At 40.0% G+C, this 20169-nt stretch overlaps 1 protein-coding gene across 4 annotated transcripts in view; it reads left to right on the top strand.

The window, feature by feature from the left end:
- LOC121504619 (equilibrative nucleoside transporter 2) overlaps positions 1–19896 on the top strand; it is a 36017-nt gene extending 16121 nt beyond the window's left edge. For 2 of the 4 annotated variants that reach the window (XM_041779565.1, XM_041779568.1), the window contains exons 2-14: positions 3802–3858; positions 4233–4314; positions 6173–6318; positions 9636–9775; positions 9877–10011; positions 10227–10324; positions 11796–11865; positions 13146–13175; positions 13978–14156; positions 15906–16011; positions 16337–16422; positions 16661–16860; positions 17050–19896. In XM_041779565.1, coding sequence (XP_041635499.1) covers positions 3802–3858; positions 4233–4314; positions 6173–6318; positions 9636–9775; positions 9877–10011; positions 10227–10324; positions 11796–11865; positions 13146–13175; positions 13978–14156; positions 15906–16011; positions 16337–16422; positions 16661–16860; positions 17050–17161 — 1441 coding nt within the window. In that variant the 3' untranslated portion in view covers positions 17162–19896. Of the gene's footprint in view, positions 1–146; positions 243–3801; positions 3859–4232; positions 4315–6172; positions 6319–9635; positions 9776–9876; positions 10012–10226; positions 10325–11795; positions 11866–13145; positions 13176–13977; positions 14157–15905; positions 16012–16336; positions 16423–16660; positions 16861–17049 lie in introns of all 4 variants that reach the window. The other 2 variants (XM_041779569.1, XM_041779567.1) reach the window with 2 other exon arrangements.
- The last annotated feature ends 273 nt before the right edge of the window (positions 19897–20169 follow it).

The following is a 20169-nucleotide window of genomic DNA, read 5'->3' as shown; positions in this document are numbered from 1 at the left end:
AAAAAATGCACATTTTATACCACATCACTTAGCTCAAATGGGGGGAAAACATTTTCTTTTTTGTGATTGTGGATTGGAATTATTCACCGACGATTTGGCAAACACGCAAAACATACCTATTGATGTGTAATTTTTTTTTCTTACAGTATGGTCATGACAATTTCCTGGGAGTTGACAAAATGAAAGGTGGGCTGGAGACCACCGAAAAATACAGGAAAGACCCAGTAAAAAAGTGTTAACAGGTATGATGTAAATGTGAGCATAGAATTGTAGCATTGAGTTGAAACTGGCTTGTCAAATCGTGCTGCTTCACGCTGCCTTGCTCACGAGCTGTTAGGGCGTTCTAATTGGAAACAGTTGCAGTTAGCTTAATTTGTCACTGTTGCAGTGTTAATTTTGTCAGCTATTTTTAATTTTAGTCTTAGTTTTAGTCTTTAGATTAAATGTCTTTTAGTTTTAGTCGCATTTTAGTCATTTCTACCCTGTAGCGCCGCATTATGTAATGATGTAATACATTTTCCATCCATCATATAATAATGCCGCCTTTTCTAGGTCACTGAGTGGTTAGAGTTAGGGCAAGGTAGTTGAGTAGGGCATACCTTGGAGCCCACACTAAGTCCTGTGGTTAGGGTTATTTCATAATGCAGCGCTATTACATAATCTGGCTTTACATACCCTTTTTAGTTTTAGTCAACCAAAACTCAAAAACATTTTAATCTTTACTTTTAGTCGCACGGCTCGCCGACCAGGGTGATTTTTGTTGGACAAAAGCTTTTCGACCAAACAACTGACCAATCTAATGGAAGCTGCCAGCCCTAGTTTTAGTCATCACAGATCTATTTTTGTTGGTCTTAGTGTAGTTTTTGTCATGGGAAAAAGGCTGTTGATGGACATTTTTAGTCATAGCTTTAGTCGACGAAATTAACACTGGACTGTTGGTTGCTTGTGTTGCATGCTTTTCGAAAATGCTCCAAGATTGTCATGAAGCCAGTATTTTCCCAATTCAAACCACAAATTCTCCACAACACCAGCTAAAACTTGCAGCTCTGCAACATTCAAAAAGACAGTAAGTTAGCCTGCTGCATGTTGGGGAAATGATATGTTTTCTCTCATTGACTCACATTTATTTAATTCAAAAGTGATTCATTTCTTAAGTCTCTGCACAATCATTCAGTCTCTACCAGGAGGGCAGTGCTGCGCATTCACTGTGTGCCAGTGCTTCACAAGCAGTCATCGATACCACGCCTGATCTGTGTAACAGGAAACCGATGTGGATGATTCATCACTTATACTGTTTAATAAGGGTGCTGCATGTTTTTTGCTTTTCTCAGTTAGATCCGAGAGACTGAATCACAGATTATAGCATCAGCAAACCTGATTGGAGCGGTGTCTGCTCAGTGGAGAAAGTAATGGAGGTTGTATTGTTTTAAAGATGGTGTTAAATTTTGGCAGCTTTGGTGATGACACTTCTGCTTTTGCAGAAAATATCACACCTCCTTTTTTTGTAGCAATACACTGGTGTCTGATGTCAAGTTTCAGGGAAGTGGAGCAAACGGTAACCAAAAACACATCCATTTAAAGAAGTCCACGTCTGTGGAACAAGGATTGGTCAGAGAGGCCACATCCTTCTCTAAAGCTGCAAAACAAACTCTTACTTTTCTCTCACTCCACTGCCGGAACTTTGCACAATTGCTTCAGTGTTTACAGCTGTATTTTAAGTTCTCAGAACGAGACAAAACAAGCAACGTTGTTGTGGGGCAGGTCTGGACTTTCTCAGTGGTGGTGGTGACTCTGTGGGTTTGGTTTTTGCCCTTTCACAGTGTGTTTTTAGTGTTTGTGTGTACACAGGAAGTGGACTGAAATTCCAGACTAATGTACACATTAAAGAGGGGCAGCATTTTTTCCCAGCCGCAGGGGGACGATTCATGAGTACTGGGGTCAGTTATAACACATGATAGAACAATAACACTGCAAAAGCACAAATAAAGGCAGTTTATTTATCTGGTTTCTAGCCTGAATATCTCTCACACTCAATTGAAGCCATAGTCCCCTGATACATCCAGATTAACATCTTATTTCACACTGTGAGGATCAAACTGAGGCTTAGTCAAGGGTAGGGGGAAAATAAATAGCTCCAAATACCTGTCAGTTTTGGTGTAAAAACTTCAAGTATCTGCTAGAGTTTCTCCTGTTGGTGTGAAAATGCCCCAAAGCATACATCAAATCTACAAAAGGAGGCTTTATCTGAGTTTTAGGATGGCACAGGCAGACCCCAGACCTGAATCCTGCTAAAATCCTTTGAGGTGACCTTAAGGGGGCTGTGCACAGGAAATACCCCTTAATCTGATGGATTTGAGAACTTTGTAAGTAAAACTGGACAGACTTTACCGTGTCCTCTCAGGTTACTCTCACAGACTAGGAAAGGTGTTTTATTGAAGAAATTAGTCTAGAGGTGTGCATATTTATGCATCCAGGTTTTTGTTGTTTTTTTTTCAAGTTTTTTTCAATGGAATTGTAAATTTTGGTAACATTCTACAAAATCTAAAAAAGTTTTGAAATTATTAGCTCCATTTTTACATTGCAAAAATGAACAATTTCGAGAGATGTGCAAACTTTCTAGCAACTGTTGTTTGGTGCTGTTTTGATGTTGGCTCAGATTATTTGGGAAAGAATGGCAAATCCAACTAGAAAAGCACAGACCTCCGCCATTAGCCCTGTCTCCCAATAGTAAAGAATCCTTTAAAAAAAATTCATGGATCCAAACGATGATCCAGATCACTCCCAAAATCTAATCAGTTCTTCTTTATGCCATTTCTGATGTCTCCTGAAAATTTCATCAAAATCCATCCATAACTTTATAAGAAGTAGAAAAGAAGTGCAATACAGCCAAGCAAAAGCTTCATGTTCTCATGTGGACCATATTTCACTCTATTTTCTAAGTTTGCTGCAGGCCAATCAAAAGTGGACGGTGGGCCGCATTTGGCCCCAGGCCATAGTTTGGAAACCCCTGCTTTGTAAGATCCTTTTTAACTTGTTAAAGGAGTTGTAATGTCAAATATGAAGTGTAAATCTAACCTTAGGTCATAATGTTTTAGGTTTTTTTTTGTCTCTTGAAGCATACAGTTAAATTGTTTAAGTAGATGTTCAGAGACTTTAGAAGGCTGCAGTAACATTTGAAAAGAAAAAAGCTCTCTGCAAGAACAGAGCAGAGAGTCAGCCTCATAGCAAGGCAATGCTTACTGATGAAGAATACACACTATTCATCCTTAGTAAAGTCCCAGGCAGCAACCCTAACTCTGTGGATAACTTCACTCATGGTGCAAATGTGTCTCACATCAACAACAATCCACTAGAAACATGAGCAGAAGAACCCCAGCAGGGATCATTTTTCAGCAGGCAACATCCAAACACAGCTAAACACTCTGCCCAAGGGCATGGTGGGACCTGCTTCATTTCCTAGGACTGTGTGGGAAGTCTTTGAATTTTGCTAGATAGTTAGATATGTTCACTTCTCTAATTCCTTGTGGCTGCTTTTGTTTGACTACATGATTTTAGAGGCTTATGTGAAATTGAAAACTTATATGTTAATATATAACAACAAACCAGCTGTGCAGGGTTAGAGACTTTATCTCACTTCCTTGATTCCCAGACAATAATAAGCCCTTGTCTTTCCTTAACATCCTTTTGGACTGTCTTCATCCGCCTTCTCATGGCCGCTTTATAATAATAATGTAAACGAGTTCTTACAGCTCATGTTGGTAGATGTGTCTGACCTTTCTTCTTTTTCTGTCGCCTTTTCAGTTTTGAGAGAACTTCCTCCATCAGGATGAAGGAACGAACAGATGCTCCGCGGGACCGGTGAGTTAAAAATCAGCAAAAAAACATGAAACTTTCACTTCCTGCTGTTTGCTCTCGACCAAAGTTCCTCAGCTTGGTTTTGCTCACGACCACAGTTTCTCTTTGTTTTTTACCTAATGTTGTCAAAAACGTGCGATGATGCAGCATTTGAAAGCTCCTCATTATTTAGGATGACTTTAAACATCCTCTGGCTATCTTTTCAGCCCCCTTTGTTGTCTTCTATTCAAGTTAAACTCCTGCGTATTCAGTCTGGGTTGAAATTCAGACACCAAATCCTGCTGGTTTTAATGAGTGCACTTTAATACTGCTTAGCAGCATCCTGTTTTATTCAGTAAATCCCATTTCTAATAACACCCTTTGTTTACCGTCCACAGGGGCTGCATGGTGGGGGTCATTTTCTTCATCCTGGGGCTGGGAACGCTGCTACCATGGAACTTCTTCATGACCGCCTCACTGGTAAAACTTTGATTATTATTTAGCCCCTTTAAAGGTGGTAGATCTGACACGTCTCAGCTCTTCTATTTCATAAAAATGGGTCAGTTAGGACAGTAGTATCTCATCATTTTCTCTCTGATTAGTCTTAGACTCGACTTCAAGAAAGTTGTTGCTCAAGCACTGCAGCTTAAGGTTCTTATATGATCACATGCTGGACGGATGATATGAGTCCAAGTGACAATAAGCCATTTATACCATTGAAGCCTATATGTATTAAAACCTATGGTATGTAGTCAGGGATTAAAAAGATCACAGCTCTTAGGTGAACCTCTTAAATCCCCCCGATCCATCATGAGACTTCGGATAACTATGTGAATCAGTAAGTGTGTAAACAACCTGTTCACGTGCCGGGAGGGAAAGATTTTATTTCACTAACATGTTACCGACGTCTGTAGGGCCTCATGAGCACTTCCAGTCCCACTGAAGGCTTCGACACTTTAGTCAGAGCTATTTTAAGCTGCTTCCTGATAAAACTAGAGCTGTAAAAGGAAATGTGTCAAACAACAGACAAATAGTGGGCAGTGATGACTCAGTTATGAAAAATGGCACTGTGTTGTTGGAGGCTTTATAAAATAATGATAATTCAGAGTTTAGAGTAAGTTTCCTGGAAAGGGTGCTCATTCTTAAATTGGATCATGAGGGAACAGAAAACAAAGACATTCCATCTTATTCTTGGTAAAATAACCATACTAATTTTCTGGTAGAGTGCAGAATTCATGGTTCCATCAGTTACAGCAAGTGATCCTGGTCCTGAAGCAGCAAAGCAACCCCAGACAATCTCACTTCCACCACCATGTTGGACTGATGGTTTGATGAAATACTGTTAGTTTTACTCCGGATAGAACAGGAAAGTTCAACTTTTGTCTCGTCAGTCCACAGAATATTTCCCCAAATGTCTTGGGGATCATCAGGATGTTTTTAGTCAAACGTGAGATGAGCTTTTGCAGTGTTTTTCTGGTCAGCAGTGGTTTTGGCCTTGGAACTCTCCCATGGATGCCATTTTTTCCCCATCTCTTTTTTATTGAGTCATGAACACTGACCTGAACTGAATACAGTGAGGCCTGCAGGTGTTCTGATGTTGTTCTGGGTTCTTTTGTGACCTCCTGGATGAGTCTTTGATGTTCTCTTCGGGTTATTTTGGTCAGCTGGCAACTTCTGGGAAGGTTCTCCACTGCTCCAAATTGTCCCCATTTGTGAATAATGGCACTCACCATGATTTCCTGGAGATTTGCAACACATCATGCTAGAGCTGGTACCATAATATGTTGCTTTTTGAGGTCTTTTACCCTACTTCACTTTGTGAGACAGGTTCTATGTACATATTGCAATCATCATTCTAGAGCACAGGGCTTGCATTAACAGGCATTAGTGGATGCCGCTCTCTTGTGCATAGAAGATAATTTTATATATGATACAAAAATAGCGGAAAATGGTCGACAAATATACTTAGGTGGCTGTAATTACATGTATGTGTGATCTTTGGGTAGGAAACACTGTGGGAATATATACTGTATGTTGAAAAGGAGGACAGTAGGTATTTACATAGAAAGGTGGCTTAAACTTGACTCATCCTATTAGCCTTTAATATGGAAAATCTCATACAGGGACAGAGTCCATTTCCTGCACTCACAAGATTAACTTCTTTACATTCAATTCAGAACAATAGAAAATCTATTTCTTTCTCCTCTAGCGTTTTTAGACCACTTTTGATAGATGTTACTTATGTTTGTGTAAATTAAGTACGTATATTTATTTTTGGGGTGCAGGATCATCTGTTGGTGATAATCTAACATCTGTCTTGTGTCTTCTTTATTTGTAGTATTTCCAAGCTCGCCTGAACACAACAGAGTGGAGCAACGGCACCGTGGTGGTCGGGAAGGAGTACTACTTTAACAACTGGATGACCCTGCTGTCCCAGCTGCCCCTGCTGCTGTTCACACTGCTCAACTCCTTCCTCTACCAGAGGTCAGAGACCGCAGAGTTAAAACAGCATGACAGTGTGTTATTGTTAGCACTGGGAATGTGCCAAACACTTCATGAAAAACCAAGGTTTTATTATCAAAAACACAGAGGAATGTCAGTCAGCCCATAATCTCTATTTACAGACTCAGAATCTGAACATGGGGGGGCGGGGTTGTCAGCATGGGAGGTGTTCTGATCTACATTTGTGGAACTGAGGTGTTAATTAGAAATCAGCAAGCTTGGGCGCAGGTGGCCGAGTGGTTAAGGCACGCCCCATGTACGCGGACGGCCCGGGTTCGAATCCAGCCTGAGGCCCTTTACCGCATGTCTCTCCCCTGCTCTTGTCCCTGTTTCTGACTCTATCCACTATCTTCCTCTATCAAATAAAGGCACAAAAATGCCCACAAAAAAAAACCTTTAAAAAAAAAAAAAAGAAAAAGAAATCAGTAGGCTTCATTTTGTCCAGGTGGAGGTTTACTGGCTGCCGATGATATACAACCTCCCATCAACCTCAATCTAATAGTGATGTATTTATCTCTATAAGAAGATATATAGATGAAAGTACAGCTGGCAATCCTTTATTAAGCTTATTCTTGGCTCAGGAATATTGAAGAGGAGTTGTTTGTCAGTGAGCTATTCAGAAAATATTTGAACATTGATATGATTATTCTTCTGCCTTCTGCTATTGAGGCATGAGAGGACAATATAAAAAATCAAACTCAGATGACCTTGAAAGCATGCAGCTACTGTAACTTTATTAGCTTCTTATCAGTCTTTATGCACATAGTGATAAAGTCAGTAGCATTCTGTTGAATGAGGTAGAGCGTGGCCTTATTTACTTTAAAGCAGATGTAGAGCCTCAACATCTAACTTCACCACACCTGGATTTTAGGGCCTGTTTTGGCTGTCTGTTTACACGAGAATAACGTTTTAGCTTCCTGAATATGAAACAAACTGGAAACGGGCTCCAGAGTGGAAGGTTTTTCAAAATGCCCCGGTCTCCATCTCCTCCTATACATGGAAAACAACACATTCTGAAAATGGACATGCACACCATGGCTGCAGTCAGTTGTCAAGCACAGGTGTCGCAGCACTCTGAACCGAGCTGTCTTATGTAGTTACCTGTGATTCAGGTTGTCAAGTCACAGACAGCTGGATTAAGAACAGTGCAAACAGATTAATGCGAAAAGGGGAAACATTACTCTCGTTTGGAGGGCTATCAATGCAGTTTTGTTAGATAAAGCCTTGCTTTTAATTAAGGAAATGATTACAGCTACCTTTTTTTATCAATCATCATGATAATCACTGTCATCACCATCGTAGCGCAGCAGAGAAATTTCACGACTCATAAAAACAAAAATTCTTTGCTAGCCAGTCTTATAAAAAAATATCTGCTGAGAATAATTAATTTTCTACAATTTCTGCTCCTACAGCTGTCAATTTCTCATGTTTTTTTTTTCATAGAGCACAGCACTTCCTGCTCATAAGCACAGCTGGAGAAAGGAGAGCCTTTTCAGAATAATAATGCTGTCTCCAATTTTTTCAAATATGTCTGCTTGTTGGAAATTTATTCTTTCTTCTTAAAGTTTTAACACGGCCCGTAGACTCTCCTGTCTCCACTGGCTGCACATCAGTGCACAGCTGATGAGGAAACGGGATTGAAGGTTCTGTGTTAAGGTTGAAAAAGATAATTGTAGTCACTTCCAAGAAGTAGATAAAGTTGAAAAAGGGGAAATAGAAATATCGCTCTGAAAAGGCTCTCCTTTTTCTGCTGCACTTTAAGCAGGAGGCACTGCACTTTCTGAGAAAATCCATGAGAAATTAAAGGCTGGAGGAGACAAATTTGTCTGTGGAAAATTAAATAGTATTAGCACATACTGTCATTATAACAAGACTGGTATAGGAAAGCATTTTTGTGTTTGTATGTGGCGTGAAATTTTGCTGGCGCGCTACGATGGTGATGAAGATGATTTACTGATGAATTACTCTCATGTCACTGTGTGTGATAAAAATGTCACACATTATCATGACAACAAAAACAGTGAATGTGCAGTAATCTTGCTGTAGAGACAGATTTATTGTGCAGTAAATCACCTTACTACAGCATTTTTGTGTTTCCTGCAGTCTCATGTGCACATTTTCAAAACGTTGCCGTCTAAACCTGGAAATATTTGAAAAAGAAAACAGAACAGAACGTTTTCATGTAAACAAGGCCTTAGTTTCAATGCCGTTACCTTTTTGTCAGGACTATTCTGAGTTCTCAACAAGAGCTTTTCCTAAAACTATATGCAAATGTACACTCTGGCTCAAGGATAAATTGAATACATGTTGGTGGTACAAGTTAAAAAGCATCTACAACCTTTTTTCTTGACCTGACTCCATGCTTTTACTGTCTGACAATTGTATACTTGGAGGCATATGACCACCAGGCGAATTTTATTTACAACTGTTGCAATACAGGTACATTTGTTTACATTTGATGGTGGAGGACTGGAAGATCTCATTCATCCTCACCAAGCTTGCAGTTAGTGATGCACTAATCCATCTATTCAAGCCCAGATACCACTGTTAGATTTTTTTCTTATATTTTGAACACGAGACTGGGAATCGTGTGTGCAACATCAGGATTTCCTGACTTTGTAGAGTCAACAATAAAAATTGCAATTAGAGTCTGTCCCACGATCTCTGTACCCTTTGATATCATCACTCGCCCTCTGCTGTCACCATTAACTCTCTTTTAGCTCCACAGTGCACAAAGCAGCTGTTGCTGTGATTGTTGTCCAAGGTTTTACATGCTGCTAACAATGTCTCTTAAAACAACATGCACTTTAGAAAACTGACAAAGTATTTCCTCAGTGGCAGATAGAATCGAGCAGCTAGCCTGTAGCACTGTGTGGTAAAGTCACAGCTCTGGGTGTCTGTGAGGTAGCTTGTTGCTTTAATAATCCAAACTGGTGAGCCTTTGTTATCTTCCTCCATGCTGTGCACAATGGGACTGGAGGCAGTGCAGGCTGTAAACACAGGAAAGCATTGACACAGCTGTATAGATCAGTCTCGAGTATGGATCGGCACATGTTCACTGACTGATCAAGCTATTTGGAAGGAAATGATTTCCGTGTACCAGTTTATCACAACTTACAGTGTGTGAAACATTAGACCCCTCAAGCACTTGATAAATTCAGAGTGGGACGGCTCTAAACTCTTTCACACTTAGTGGGAACATACGTATATGTCTCTGAGAGTGGAGGTTAGGGTTTAGCCAAAGTCTTCTGATCCAGTATGAAGGAATATCACTGATGTAACATGTTTTGTTGTTCCAGGATATCAGAGGGGATCCGTATCGCAGGAAGCCTGGTTTTTATCCTTCTGCTTTTCATCTTCACGGCAGTGCTGGTCAAAGTGCCAATGGAGAAAGATGGCTTCTTCTCCATCACCATGGCAACGATATGGTTCATCAACTGTAAGTCTGAGTGTGTGAGTAAAAGCCTGACAGAAACAGGCAGAGAGCAGTGAACGTGATAAATCTATAGATAAAATGTTTGTTTTTTTTTTTCTGTGCAGCATTTGGAGCTGTTCTGCAGGGCAGTCTGTTCGGTCTGGTCGGTCTGCTGCCTCAGAGGTACAGCGCCATCTTCATGAGCGGACAAGGCCTTGCCGGCACCTTCGCTGCCATCGCCATGCTAATAGCCATCGGCAGTAAGCCACCCACACTCTTACACACATCACCGCTGTGTTCTAAATCCCTTGTTGCCTGGAAACAGAACACATTGAGATTGAATGTTGAAGCAAATCAGCATGACACCACCAGCTACACAGCTCCCTCTGTTCCATTTAAACACACTCCTCATGTTGTTTCCTCTCTTACTGTTTTTATTCATCGTAATGAGATAATTTGTGTTTTTGTCTCTCAGGTGATGCTGATTCTGAAACAGCAGCGCTGGGTTACTTCATCACGCCGTGTGTGGGGACGCTGTTGACGCTCTTCAGCTACATGCTGCTCCCTCGCCTGGTTAGTCTAATCACAGCTCTGCTGGACTGCATTACCCACAATCCAGTATATTTCACCTAGAGCCTACAGTATCTTCCTCTCACTGTTAGACCCTGACTATTAAGGCTGACTACACGGTGGATAGTTTTCTACTCCTTTTTGAGCCCAGTTTGCCCTCAGTAGTTGTGAGGAGCATAGCCTAATCTGAGGCTTGATGCCAACAATTTTTTGTTTAAATAATCCTCAGAAGGCGCCAAAATTATCATTTTACTGCTCCCAATCAAATCTGAGCCCCCTGGTCAAAATTCATAAGTATAAAACATGCTTGATACACTATATGTACAGAAGTATTTGTCCACTCCTATTAGTTACTGAACTCAGGTGTTTCCATCAGACCTGCTGTCACAGGTGAATAAAATTCAACACCTAGCCATGCAGTTTCCAATCATGATCCTAAATGGGTTGTTCGGAAGAGCTCAGGGACTTCTAGCATGGTACTGCAATGGATGCAACCTTTGCAACTGAAATTCAATCCCTGCTGGATAATCCAGTCAACTGTAAGTGATATAATAGAAAGTGGAAGTGTTTAGGAACAACGGCAACTTGGTCATGAAGCAGAAGACCACTTGAAATCACAGCAGGGATCAACAACTGCTAAGAGCCTCCAGCACTCTGCTGATTCCGTTGCTAAAGACTTCTGAACTTCCACTGGCATTAATGTAAGCACTAAAACTGTGCAGCAGGAGCTTCATGAATAAGTTTCCATGGCAGCTGCATGCAAGCCTCACATCAGCAAGTCCAGTGGATGATGATGCATGGGTTTTTCAGGGTTTGGGCTTGTCCTCTTATCTCCAGTAGCCATGCAGCACAAAGTGAATCCAGGACCCCATATTAAAATTTTACAAAGGTTTGCTATTTCCAGTTGATATTTATGAAACGGAGCCACACACTCTCTTTCTCTCCCCAGGGTCTCCTCTGTGTTTATCAACTGATCTGCCGCATCCTGGTTAATGTGCTTGCATGAGCCAAAACAAAGAACTTAAGATAACACCAAACATCTTGATTTTATCAGAAAGAAAACATGAGGAAAAGGGTATTAACAGAGCTCTAGCTTGGTTTTTATGACATTAAACATGCAGGAAATTTGCTCTATTTCTTAAAGTGGTTTGTCTGTGTCTGTATATTTTTACATTTCCTCTGTTCCCTGTTTAAGAGCACCTTTTTAGAACTTTTTTCCAAAATTCACAACTTCTTCATGCTATTTTGTTTTTGAAGTTTTTGACCAAACTCTAGGAATAATCTATTGTTTTTAATTTAACATCACAATGAAGGTGGAATAGGTGGTTAGGTAATTTGGGATACAGCTAGCAGAAGTCATAAAGCATTGCCTTTATTCAGCTTGCATCCATCGCTGCCAAAAAACTTAAAAAACACATCTGAGTCTGCTTCAGCTGGAAATGAAGTCTATTTTGTTTTTGTTATTTCTCTGCAGGAATTTGCTCAACATTATCTAAACAAAAGCAGCAAATATGAGGCAGAAACCAGAGACGAGCTTCTGAAAGGTGAGATTTTTTTACTCCAGCAAACTCCTCTTCACTCCAGTAGTCCTTTAATCCTTAAACTTCTTAAAGAATCATTAAATCATTAATCATGGTTAAACATTTTCTAGAAACTGCAAACCCGCTCTCTATATCTGTAGAAATAAGATGAATAAAGTCTCGTGTGGCAGTGAGTGATCGTCTGTTTTTCCTCTGAGTTAGCTGATTCTCCGCCTCTCTGTCCAGTTAAATCAAATCAATTTGGAGGAACACTATCCCGTTAAGTGAGTTGACCCCTCCATTTATCTCGTTAGAGTCCTGACAGGCCCGGGACAAAGACAGAGCCTGTTTGAAAAAACACATACACACGCTCCCAATCTCTGACTGTGACAAAGCCCAAAGAGTCGCAGTCAGTAACTCTATAATTCACGAAACTGTGTGTCAAACTTGAAATATTTCCTTAAAGGTTGCATCAAACAAAACCTTGTATATGGAAATACTCCACTGTAAATAAGAGAAAGTGGCCTTAAATGTGAACTGTGATTGCTATCCTGAGGCATTATGTTTTTGGGTCATAATCCTGTGCAATCCACAGTCAGGGTCATTCTTTTTAACGTGATATATCAAGAGCACTTTTCTTTCAACTTTGTACAAATTTCCACTCTGCAGTACATTTCAGGTCCAGATCATTGGGCTTACTTTGAAGATTTTTACCACTCACACTACCACAGAAACCAACCCAGCCCTTCTTCTTGACCCCCACTGTACTTTCACTCACCAGAGCCATATAACTGACCAGACCAATCAGCGTCATCTGAGGAGAAAGAGGCGGTAGTGACTGCAAGCCTGTTAACAATGGCAGCTGTTGAAGAGATTAATGTAAATGCAGTTTAAAGCTTGGATTAGGCCCAAAGATTCCTGCACGACCCTACCTAAGGCCGTGCACATTCTCTCCAAGCCCATCCCGACCTGTCGTATTAAAGGCCGGCTCAGACTACATATGTTCAGTCAGATTTTGGCCTGACTGCACCATCGTAGCTCACCGTAAAACTTCGGGCCTGATTATGAGCATCAGAAACCACAGATGCTCTTGTAAGCGTGACATAATCAACAGCTCATCCAAGATCCCCCACAACCACAATTCAACAAGACTAGCATGTCAGACTTTTTCTTGCATCATCATCTAGTCTGACACCCTGACCCTTTTTTCATTTAAAGCTGCATTTGTCTGTTATGGAGCAATATTCTGAACCACTGTGTGCATACATCTGTTTCATACATTTTTTTTATGACTTCATTTTCAGGATCTAAAACCGTAGTGAGATATAACAAAGGTAAGACGCAAAAGCAATATAAAAACTAAAAATAATAAACATTAAACTTTCAGAATGAGTGAAACAAAATAAATAAATAGGCAATAAAAAGTTCATAAAAATGCAGATCCTTAAAGCTACATGTGTCATGCTTACTCCTGAGTCTCCACATAAATCCACCATGTTCACATGTTTGTGTTCTGCATCTTTCACGTCTCATGCACATTAGTTCTGGTCTGCAGGAGACTTGAACAGTCATTCATAACACACGTGCTACACATGCCACCGCATACATTTGTGAAATTCAGATTTATTGCTTTCCCATTTGTTTGCATTTCACTCAGTTGTGATTATAAAATAATTGCCTTCATCTGATTTAGAGCATGCCTATAAAACTCTGATAATGAAGGTTTGATCTAATGTATCTTAATAAGGACACTAAAGGGCAAGCTAACTGGTCTCTGGTTTATATGTCACCTGGTCCCATCGCTGAAACATTTGCTTGACTGAGATTTTGTTGATCTACTGTTAGCTTGGTTTTCTGCTTTCTCATATTTACAGTTCCTGCACTAACAACTGTGACTCAGCCATGCTTTTTGAAAACACTGCAGCATCTTTGTATGTCTTTCCATTAGAAATAGAAAGTGGTTAACAGGATCGTCAAAATGTTTGCATTTGTGGTTGAAAATATTGTTACTTTTTGCCAGGTCTTGATTTTGATTTTAAACTTTGTGCAATTACAAATGGTTTTATTCAAACATAAAAGCTAAAAGCAGATCCTCTAATGTATGCAGTTCATATGGTATCATTTATTTCCATCCAGAGAGCGGCACAACAGAGAACGGAAAGCTGAACGGCCACGCTAACGGCTCAGCTGCCTGCAGCGCAGACGAAGTGGAGACGGACCCAAACTCAGACGCCACCAAACACGCCTTCCTGTCCATGGAGCCAGATCAGGATAAGGAACCACCCAAGGCCTCGGTCATGGAGGTCTTCAAAAAGGTGATTCATCTAATTTAACTTCTTTGAAGTATGGTAGTCTAGATCAGGATTCCCAAAGTGGGGGTCTGGACCCCTGGGGAGGTCGAAAGACACTAACAAGGGGCCGAGAAGTGCGTGCCAAAAATACAAAGAGAAATTTAAAATGATTTTAAGTTGTGTAAATCATCTATCATTATACAGATTTCCCTAAAATGAGATCAATTTAAAAGAAACCTGTAGCTATTAGGGATATTTGTATTGAATTGTAAGCAATGTGTACAAAAACTCCTAAAAATGTAAATATGTTTATGATGTCTTCTGCAACATTGTTTTTTTTTTGTTGTTTTTTTTTTACCTCCTTAAGAGATGGTGGGGGTCCCAGTCTCTAGCACTGTTATTTTGGGGGTCACAGGCTGAAAAGTCTGGGAACAATTAGTCTAGATCAGGGGTTCTCAACTGGAGGGTCAGGAAAAAACAAAGTGGGATGTGGAGCCCTTTTTAGTCAGTTCAAAAAAATTGTACCATAAAGACATTTAAACTTACAAAGCATGCTTGATTGGCCCTCTCTCTTTGATATTTCACGTTTTGTGCTGTTTAAGATCCAGGCTGCAATTATTTTTCATTAAATTTGTCTAATCGATCGAAAACTATAATAAACTTGGGTTGCCATCTCTCATTAAGGAAATAAAGGTGGGTGCTGAGGCTAACCAGTTGAGATCGACTGGTCTAAATAAGGGGTTTCCAAACTCTTTAGCCTGTGACCCCTGTGCTGGAGACCAGGGATTCCCACTCTCCTTGGAGGTGGTTAAAGCACATGATGTTGTGTACAGCCATGCACCTTAATGGAGAGATGTATGCAGACCAACCCACATTTTAAGGATTACATTTTAAGATTTCTTTTATTTTAGCATTCATCTCAGCAGATGACTCTTTTATTTTAACTTACTCGGACTATATTTATGCAGCTCTGGGTAAAATATGCCATTTGAAATCATTTAAAAACATTTTTTTGTTATTTGGAAGGCCTTTTGCGACCCCCTTCTCAATGTTTTGTGACCCCCAGTTTTGAAATCACTTAAAAATAATCATAACAAGCTTTTTGCATCGTGATAATTTATTTCAACCTCATTTTGTTCTACTGAAATAACAACTGACTCTGATCTGACCTGCATGGACTGGCCTATATTTATATGATTTCCATGATCACAGCACAATAACTTCTCGGTATTATATACAATATAACTTAAGGCAATGGTTTTGTTGTCTTCTATAATGATAACAATGAACAGGACTTGCTTGTTTCAGACCCTGCTGTGTAATATCCAACTATAATTACTGCTCAGACAGTCTACAGTGTTTCATTGACTGAGATGTAAAAAAAAAACGGCCAGATTAGACACTACTGTCTCTTTTCTCTGCTCTCGATCTGTAACAGATTTTTACCTGTGATAAAGAGACTTTATGAAACACAGGCAGCGGGCTTAAGGGCTGTGAAACAGGGAGAAGAAGAGACTCTTGCAGCACCACCTCATTGCAAACCTGTGCATCCTTCCTGTACATGTGTGTGGAGTTGTCGATGTGTCTCCAAGTTCTTTTGTGCATAAACACAGCAAAACGAATCAGGAAATAACATTGTATTTCTCTTCGCTGTCCGCTGTCTTACAAGAGCTCAATGGCCAACTTACCGACCAATCGACAGCATGTTTGCCCTAAAATTTGGTTAAGTCAATGAAAATGTGTGTTATGTTTCTTCTGTTTTCTGATTTTCAGATCTGGGTGATGGCGTTCTGTGTGACGTTTGTGTTCACGGTCACTCTGTCCGTCTTCCCTGCTGTCACGGTGGACGTCAGAACGTCTTTTCCAGATACCAAATGGGGTAAGATCCACCTTCACCTCAACTAAACTAAACAGCTGAAATCAACAAATACTCACTAAATAGATGCAGTTAAATACAGTGGTTTTTAGCCCTGTTCTGCCAGGTAAGGAGTAAATTCTGGTTGTTTTCTTGACATCTTAGCTCATTTATCCAGTTATCTTAGATACAAAATATCCTCAGGAAAGCTGGTTTTCCCATGATGATGACTTCATGTCTCGAGGCCTTTAAAAAACAACAAACATCTATGTCATCAAGGCAAAACAGACTGTTTGTCTCATAAACTTCTCATGTTTTTTCATGAATCCTCCCTCTTGTTTCTCCTCAGAGCGTTTCTTCATCTCCACGTGCTGCTTCTTGATTTTCAACATCAACGACTGGCTCGGTCGGACCATCACCACGTGGTTACGCTGGGTGAGTGATGAATGATATTGATTGTACAGAGCAATGTTTCTCTCTGATTAGAGTGCTGATCCAAGCAACCATTACAGAGAAAGCATGGTCTGGTTTGAAACAACTTCATTTAACCCCTAATTTAAAAAGAAACGGTCATCATTTGGGATAAAATATTAACATAGTGTTACTGCAGTCATAACAAGCCAGAAGGAAGGATCAATAACATCTAAATATTGTTAATCCATTCCTCCTGCAGCCGTCTAAAGAGTCCCGCCTGTTCCCGATGCTGGTCATCTCCCGAGTCATCTTCATCCCTCTGCTCATGCTCTGTAACGTCCAGAGTCGCTCCTACCTGCCCGTCTACTTTCACCACGATGCTGCGTTCACCGCCATCATGTGTCTCTTCTCTCTGTCCAGCGGATACTTCGTCTGCCTCTCCATGTCCTACGCTCCACAGTGAGTACATAAAACCAGGTTTGATGGCTGGTGATGGATGTCATCATTCTGTTTTTATTTACAGCCCAACTTTTTTAGAATTGGGGTTGAAAATTGAAAATCTTTCATGATATTCAAAGTTTTTAAAATGCACATGTGTATACTTGGTTTGATCTATTTAACCTCACATATCTGCCATTCTCTCATCAGGTTGGTGGAGCCGAAAGACGGAGAGACTGCAGGTGCTCTGATGACATTCTTCTTAGCTCTGGGTCTTTCCATTGGAGCTGCAGTGTCCTTCCCTCTCAGAGCTCTAGTCTAATTTTACCCAAACACACATTTAGACACTCCATAGACACGGTAGAGTACCTCCACACACACCTGAGGGAGAAATCTGACACCGCCTCTCCTCTATGACCTCCTTTTTATTCCACGACTTCGTCAGGTGCTGTGTGTGCGCAGCAGTGACTAACGCTGTGAAAGGGCAGCTCGTGAATTATCAGTGGCCATTAAAGACTGACAGGATGTTGTTTATTTCTCGGGATGGTCATGTGACCTGCTGCTGACCTCAGGAGGCACTTTAGGAAGGATTTCCTCTCTGGTTAAAGGATTGATTTTTCTGTTTGGACCTTTGATGTTTTATAGGATTATTTATGTTGGACATGGATCCTCCTCAGCCGACTGTGTAGAAAAAAGGGAAACCTGACATAGACTGATACTTTCAAAAACAGAGTGTAAGGGCCACATTGAAGAAAGAATATCTGAGGTTTTGATAATTGTTTTTTTTTAGGAGTAAAAAAGCCATAATATTCTGAGGAAGAGGTCCTAATTTTGAGGAGTAAAGTCTTAATATTGTAAGAGCATAAAGTCCTATTAGGGAGCAAAGTCTTTATTCTTAAGAGAAACTAGGACTGAGGTCTGCTAGCTATATATCTGCCTTTGTGGGGTATACAACTGCTGGACAGTAAAATTGCAGTGATAGAGTGCAGTTTGCAAAGCTTGGGTGCATGTTTGCTGCATCTCCCTCCCCTGTCTTTCTTCATAACCTCTGAATATTCAGCTCTCTCTGCTGTCAAAATGATTCCATCCACATAGAGCAGATCGATCCAAAACAGAGGAAGAACATGAGAACAGTCAACTTCAGAACCATCCCTTTGCAGATCAACATCCAAGAACATGCTCTTGGGGGGCAAGTAGGGATTTCTGCATTGAGAAATGCTACAAGAAGGTCATGTTTTGAGCCGTTTACAACTATGCCAAGCATTAAAAGTGTGTGGAAATATAAGTTTTCTTAATTCTTAAGCTACTTTTGTGTCCCTAAAGTAATAAATATTCAGGCAAAAGTTTTTTAAAAGTCACAGAGAAACCTCATTTTAGTGCACCCTTATAAATGATATACAGGCTAATCATAGTGTACAATCTGGACTTATGAAATCATGCCTCAGATTTCAAAATATCATGACTTTATTCTTATACTACAGGACCTAAATTTTCATAAAACTCAGACTTATTTCAGCCTTAATGTTACAGCTCCACTTTGATAAAATGATGGCTTCATTTTCATTATATTTTTCAATTATCTCTGATTTTTTTCTGTCTTTAATGTGGCCTTTAAACTCTGTTGTGCATTTTCATATGCTGCATTCTAGAAAACATCTAACATAGCAGTTCTTACTTTGTGTTTTTGCTTTCTCATAGAGGATTATTTTTATTTGATTTGACTGAAAGCTTGAACGGTTACATTGGATCTACTCTTAGTTTTATATTAGTGAGATTTTTCTTATTATTCCTTAGATTTCCTGCTAAATCTGCTCTGTGTTACACAAGCAGGACAGACAGAAACATCTTTGTTCTGATTCAACTGTAAAGTACACTCCAAAAGTTAATGAGCTGTTAAACACGCACGGATGGATCGCTGAATGGGTAAACTGGGAACAAGCACTGGTCCAAGTGGTGAAAGGGTTCAAAGGGACCATAAAACAAACATCAATGAGCATAGAAACGACCGCAAAATCACCTCAAACCACCACAGAGGGATACCAAAGGACTACAGGGAGTGGTGTTACACATTCCTTTGAGTCTCTTTAGTTGCTCAGCTCGTCCTCCCTCATAGGTTAGTTTGCCAGTCCAGTTTTTCTCCTTTGTCTGGTTCAATCTCAACTTCAGCTTCTGTTGTTTTTGCATCATGAAGGCTGCTGCTGCCCCCTGCTGGTTGAAGTTCACCAGCTGGAAAACTGACATTTCTGAGATCAAAGTTGTGAATACTTTTCATACCAAGTGTTCTTAAACTTGTTACTTTAACTACCAGTAGTATCAAAAGTGGGAAATCTTATTTATTTTGTTTTTAAGATTGTTTAGGGACCTTTTTTGATAGGAGCGTTTAAGACACAGAAAATAGGGGGACAGATATTAGGGGGGAGACATGCACCAACCAGCAGTAGTATTGGGCTTTAAAACTACAGATATGCTGACATCCAAATCTACAAGAGTACTCTCTTACAGCAGGAAAAAACATAAACATTTCCAGTATATTTATGCAATGTGGACAGTGTGCAGATGTTTATTTACAGTTTCCTTCAAGCTCAGACAAAAAATCACCCAGTGTTTGCTTCTGGTGGCTTGTTGCAGCAGCAAGTTTGGTCTTAATTTTTTCTTTTTTTGGAGTTTCATTTTAAAAGGTATTTGGCATTTTTAGTGGCATTAGCCTCCAGAGGTATCAGTGAGCACTGCCCCTTTAAGGAGAGAGTGCCAGTGGCACCAACAGAGTTGGGTGCTACAGATGGGTAAAGTTGAGATTTATGTGAAAATGCTGGCTCAGTTGTAAAATACATTGAAACATTTAGAAGGGTTTTATTTCCCAGAGAAAGTCTGTGTTTGGCACTATTTATCAGTGAAACTTTGGGCTATGTGTTCCTTCCCCTCAAGTGTATTGTCATCTCCTGATCAGCTGTTTTTGTCAGCAGCTTCAACAACAAACTAAACTAAAACAACACTAAAATGAGCGTGCAAGAGAGAAGGAAGCAGCAGGCGCTGTTTTAAATCATCAATCACCATCTAAATGACTTGGACTGATGTAAAAAAATCACAAAAATGTAACCTTTTCCAAAAAAAGTTGTCTGCATCAGTGTGCAAACATAATTAGAGCAACAAGAGATCGTTTTTTTTTTGTTGTTGTTGTTTTTTGTTTTGTTTTTTGTTTTTTTGTTTTTTTTTAAAAAAAATCAGACTCAGTGTGCAAAGGCCTTTACTTCTAACATTTCTTAAGGACATTTCTGATCAAGCATAGCATCTTGAAAACGTCTGCAGCCTGCATCACTCCCCATCCAGAGT

The sequence above is a fragment of the Cheilinus undulatus genome, linkage group 22 (assembly GCF_018320785.1).
Source record: "Cheilinus undulatus linkage group 22, ASM1832078v1, whole genome shotgun sequence".
Taxonomy (NCBI): domain Eukaryota; kingdom Metazoa; phylum Chordata; class Actinopteri; order Labriformes; family Labridae; genus Cheilinus; species Cheilinus undulatus.
Note: the sequence above shows the minus strand (reverse complement) of the source record. Positions and strands in the feature narration are given on the sequence as shown.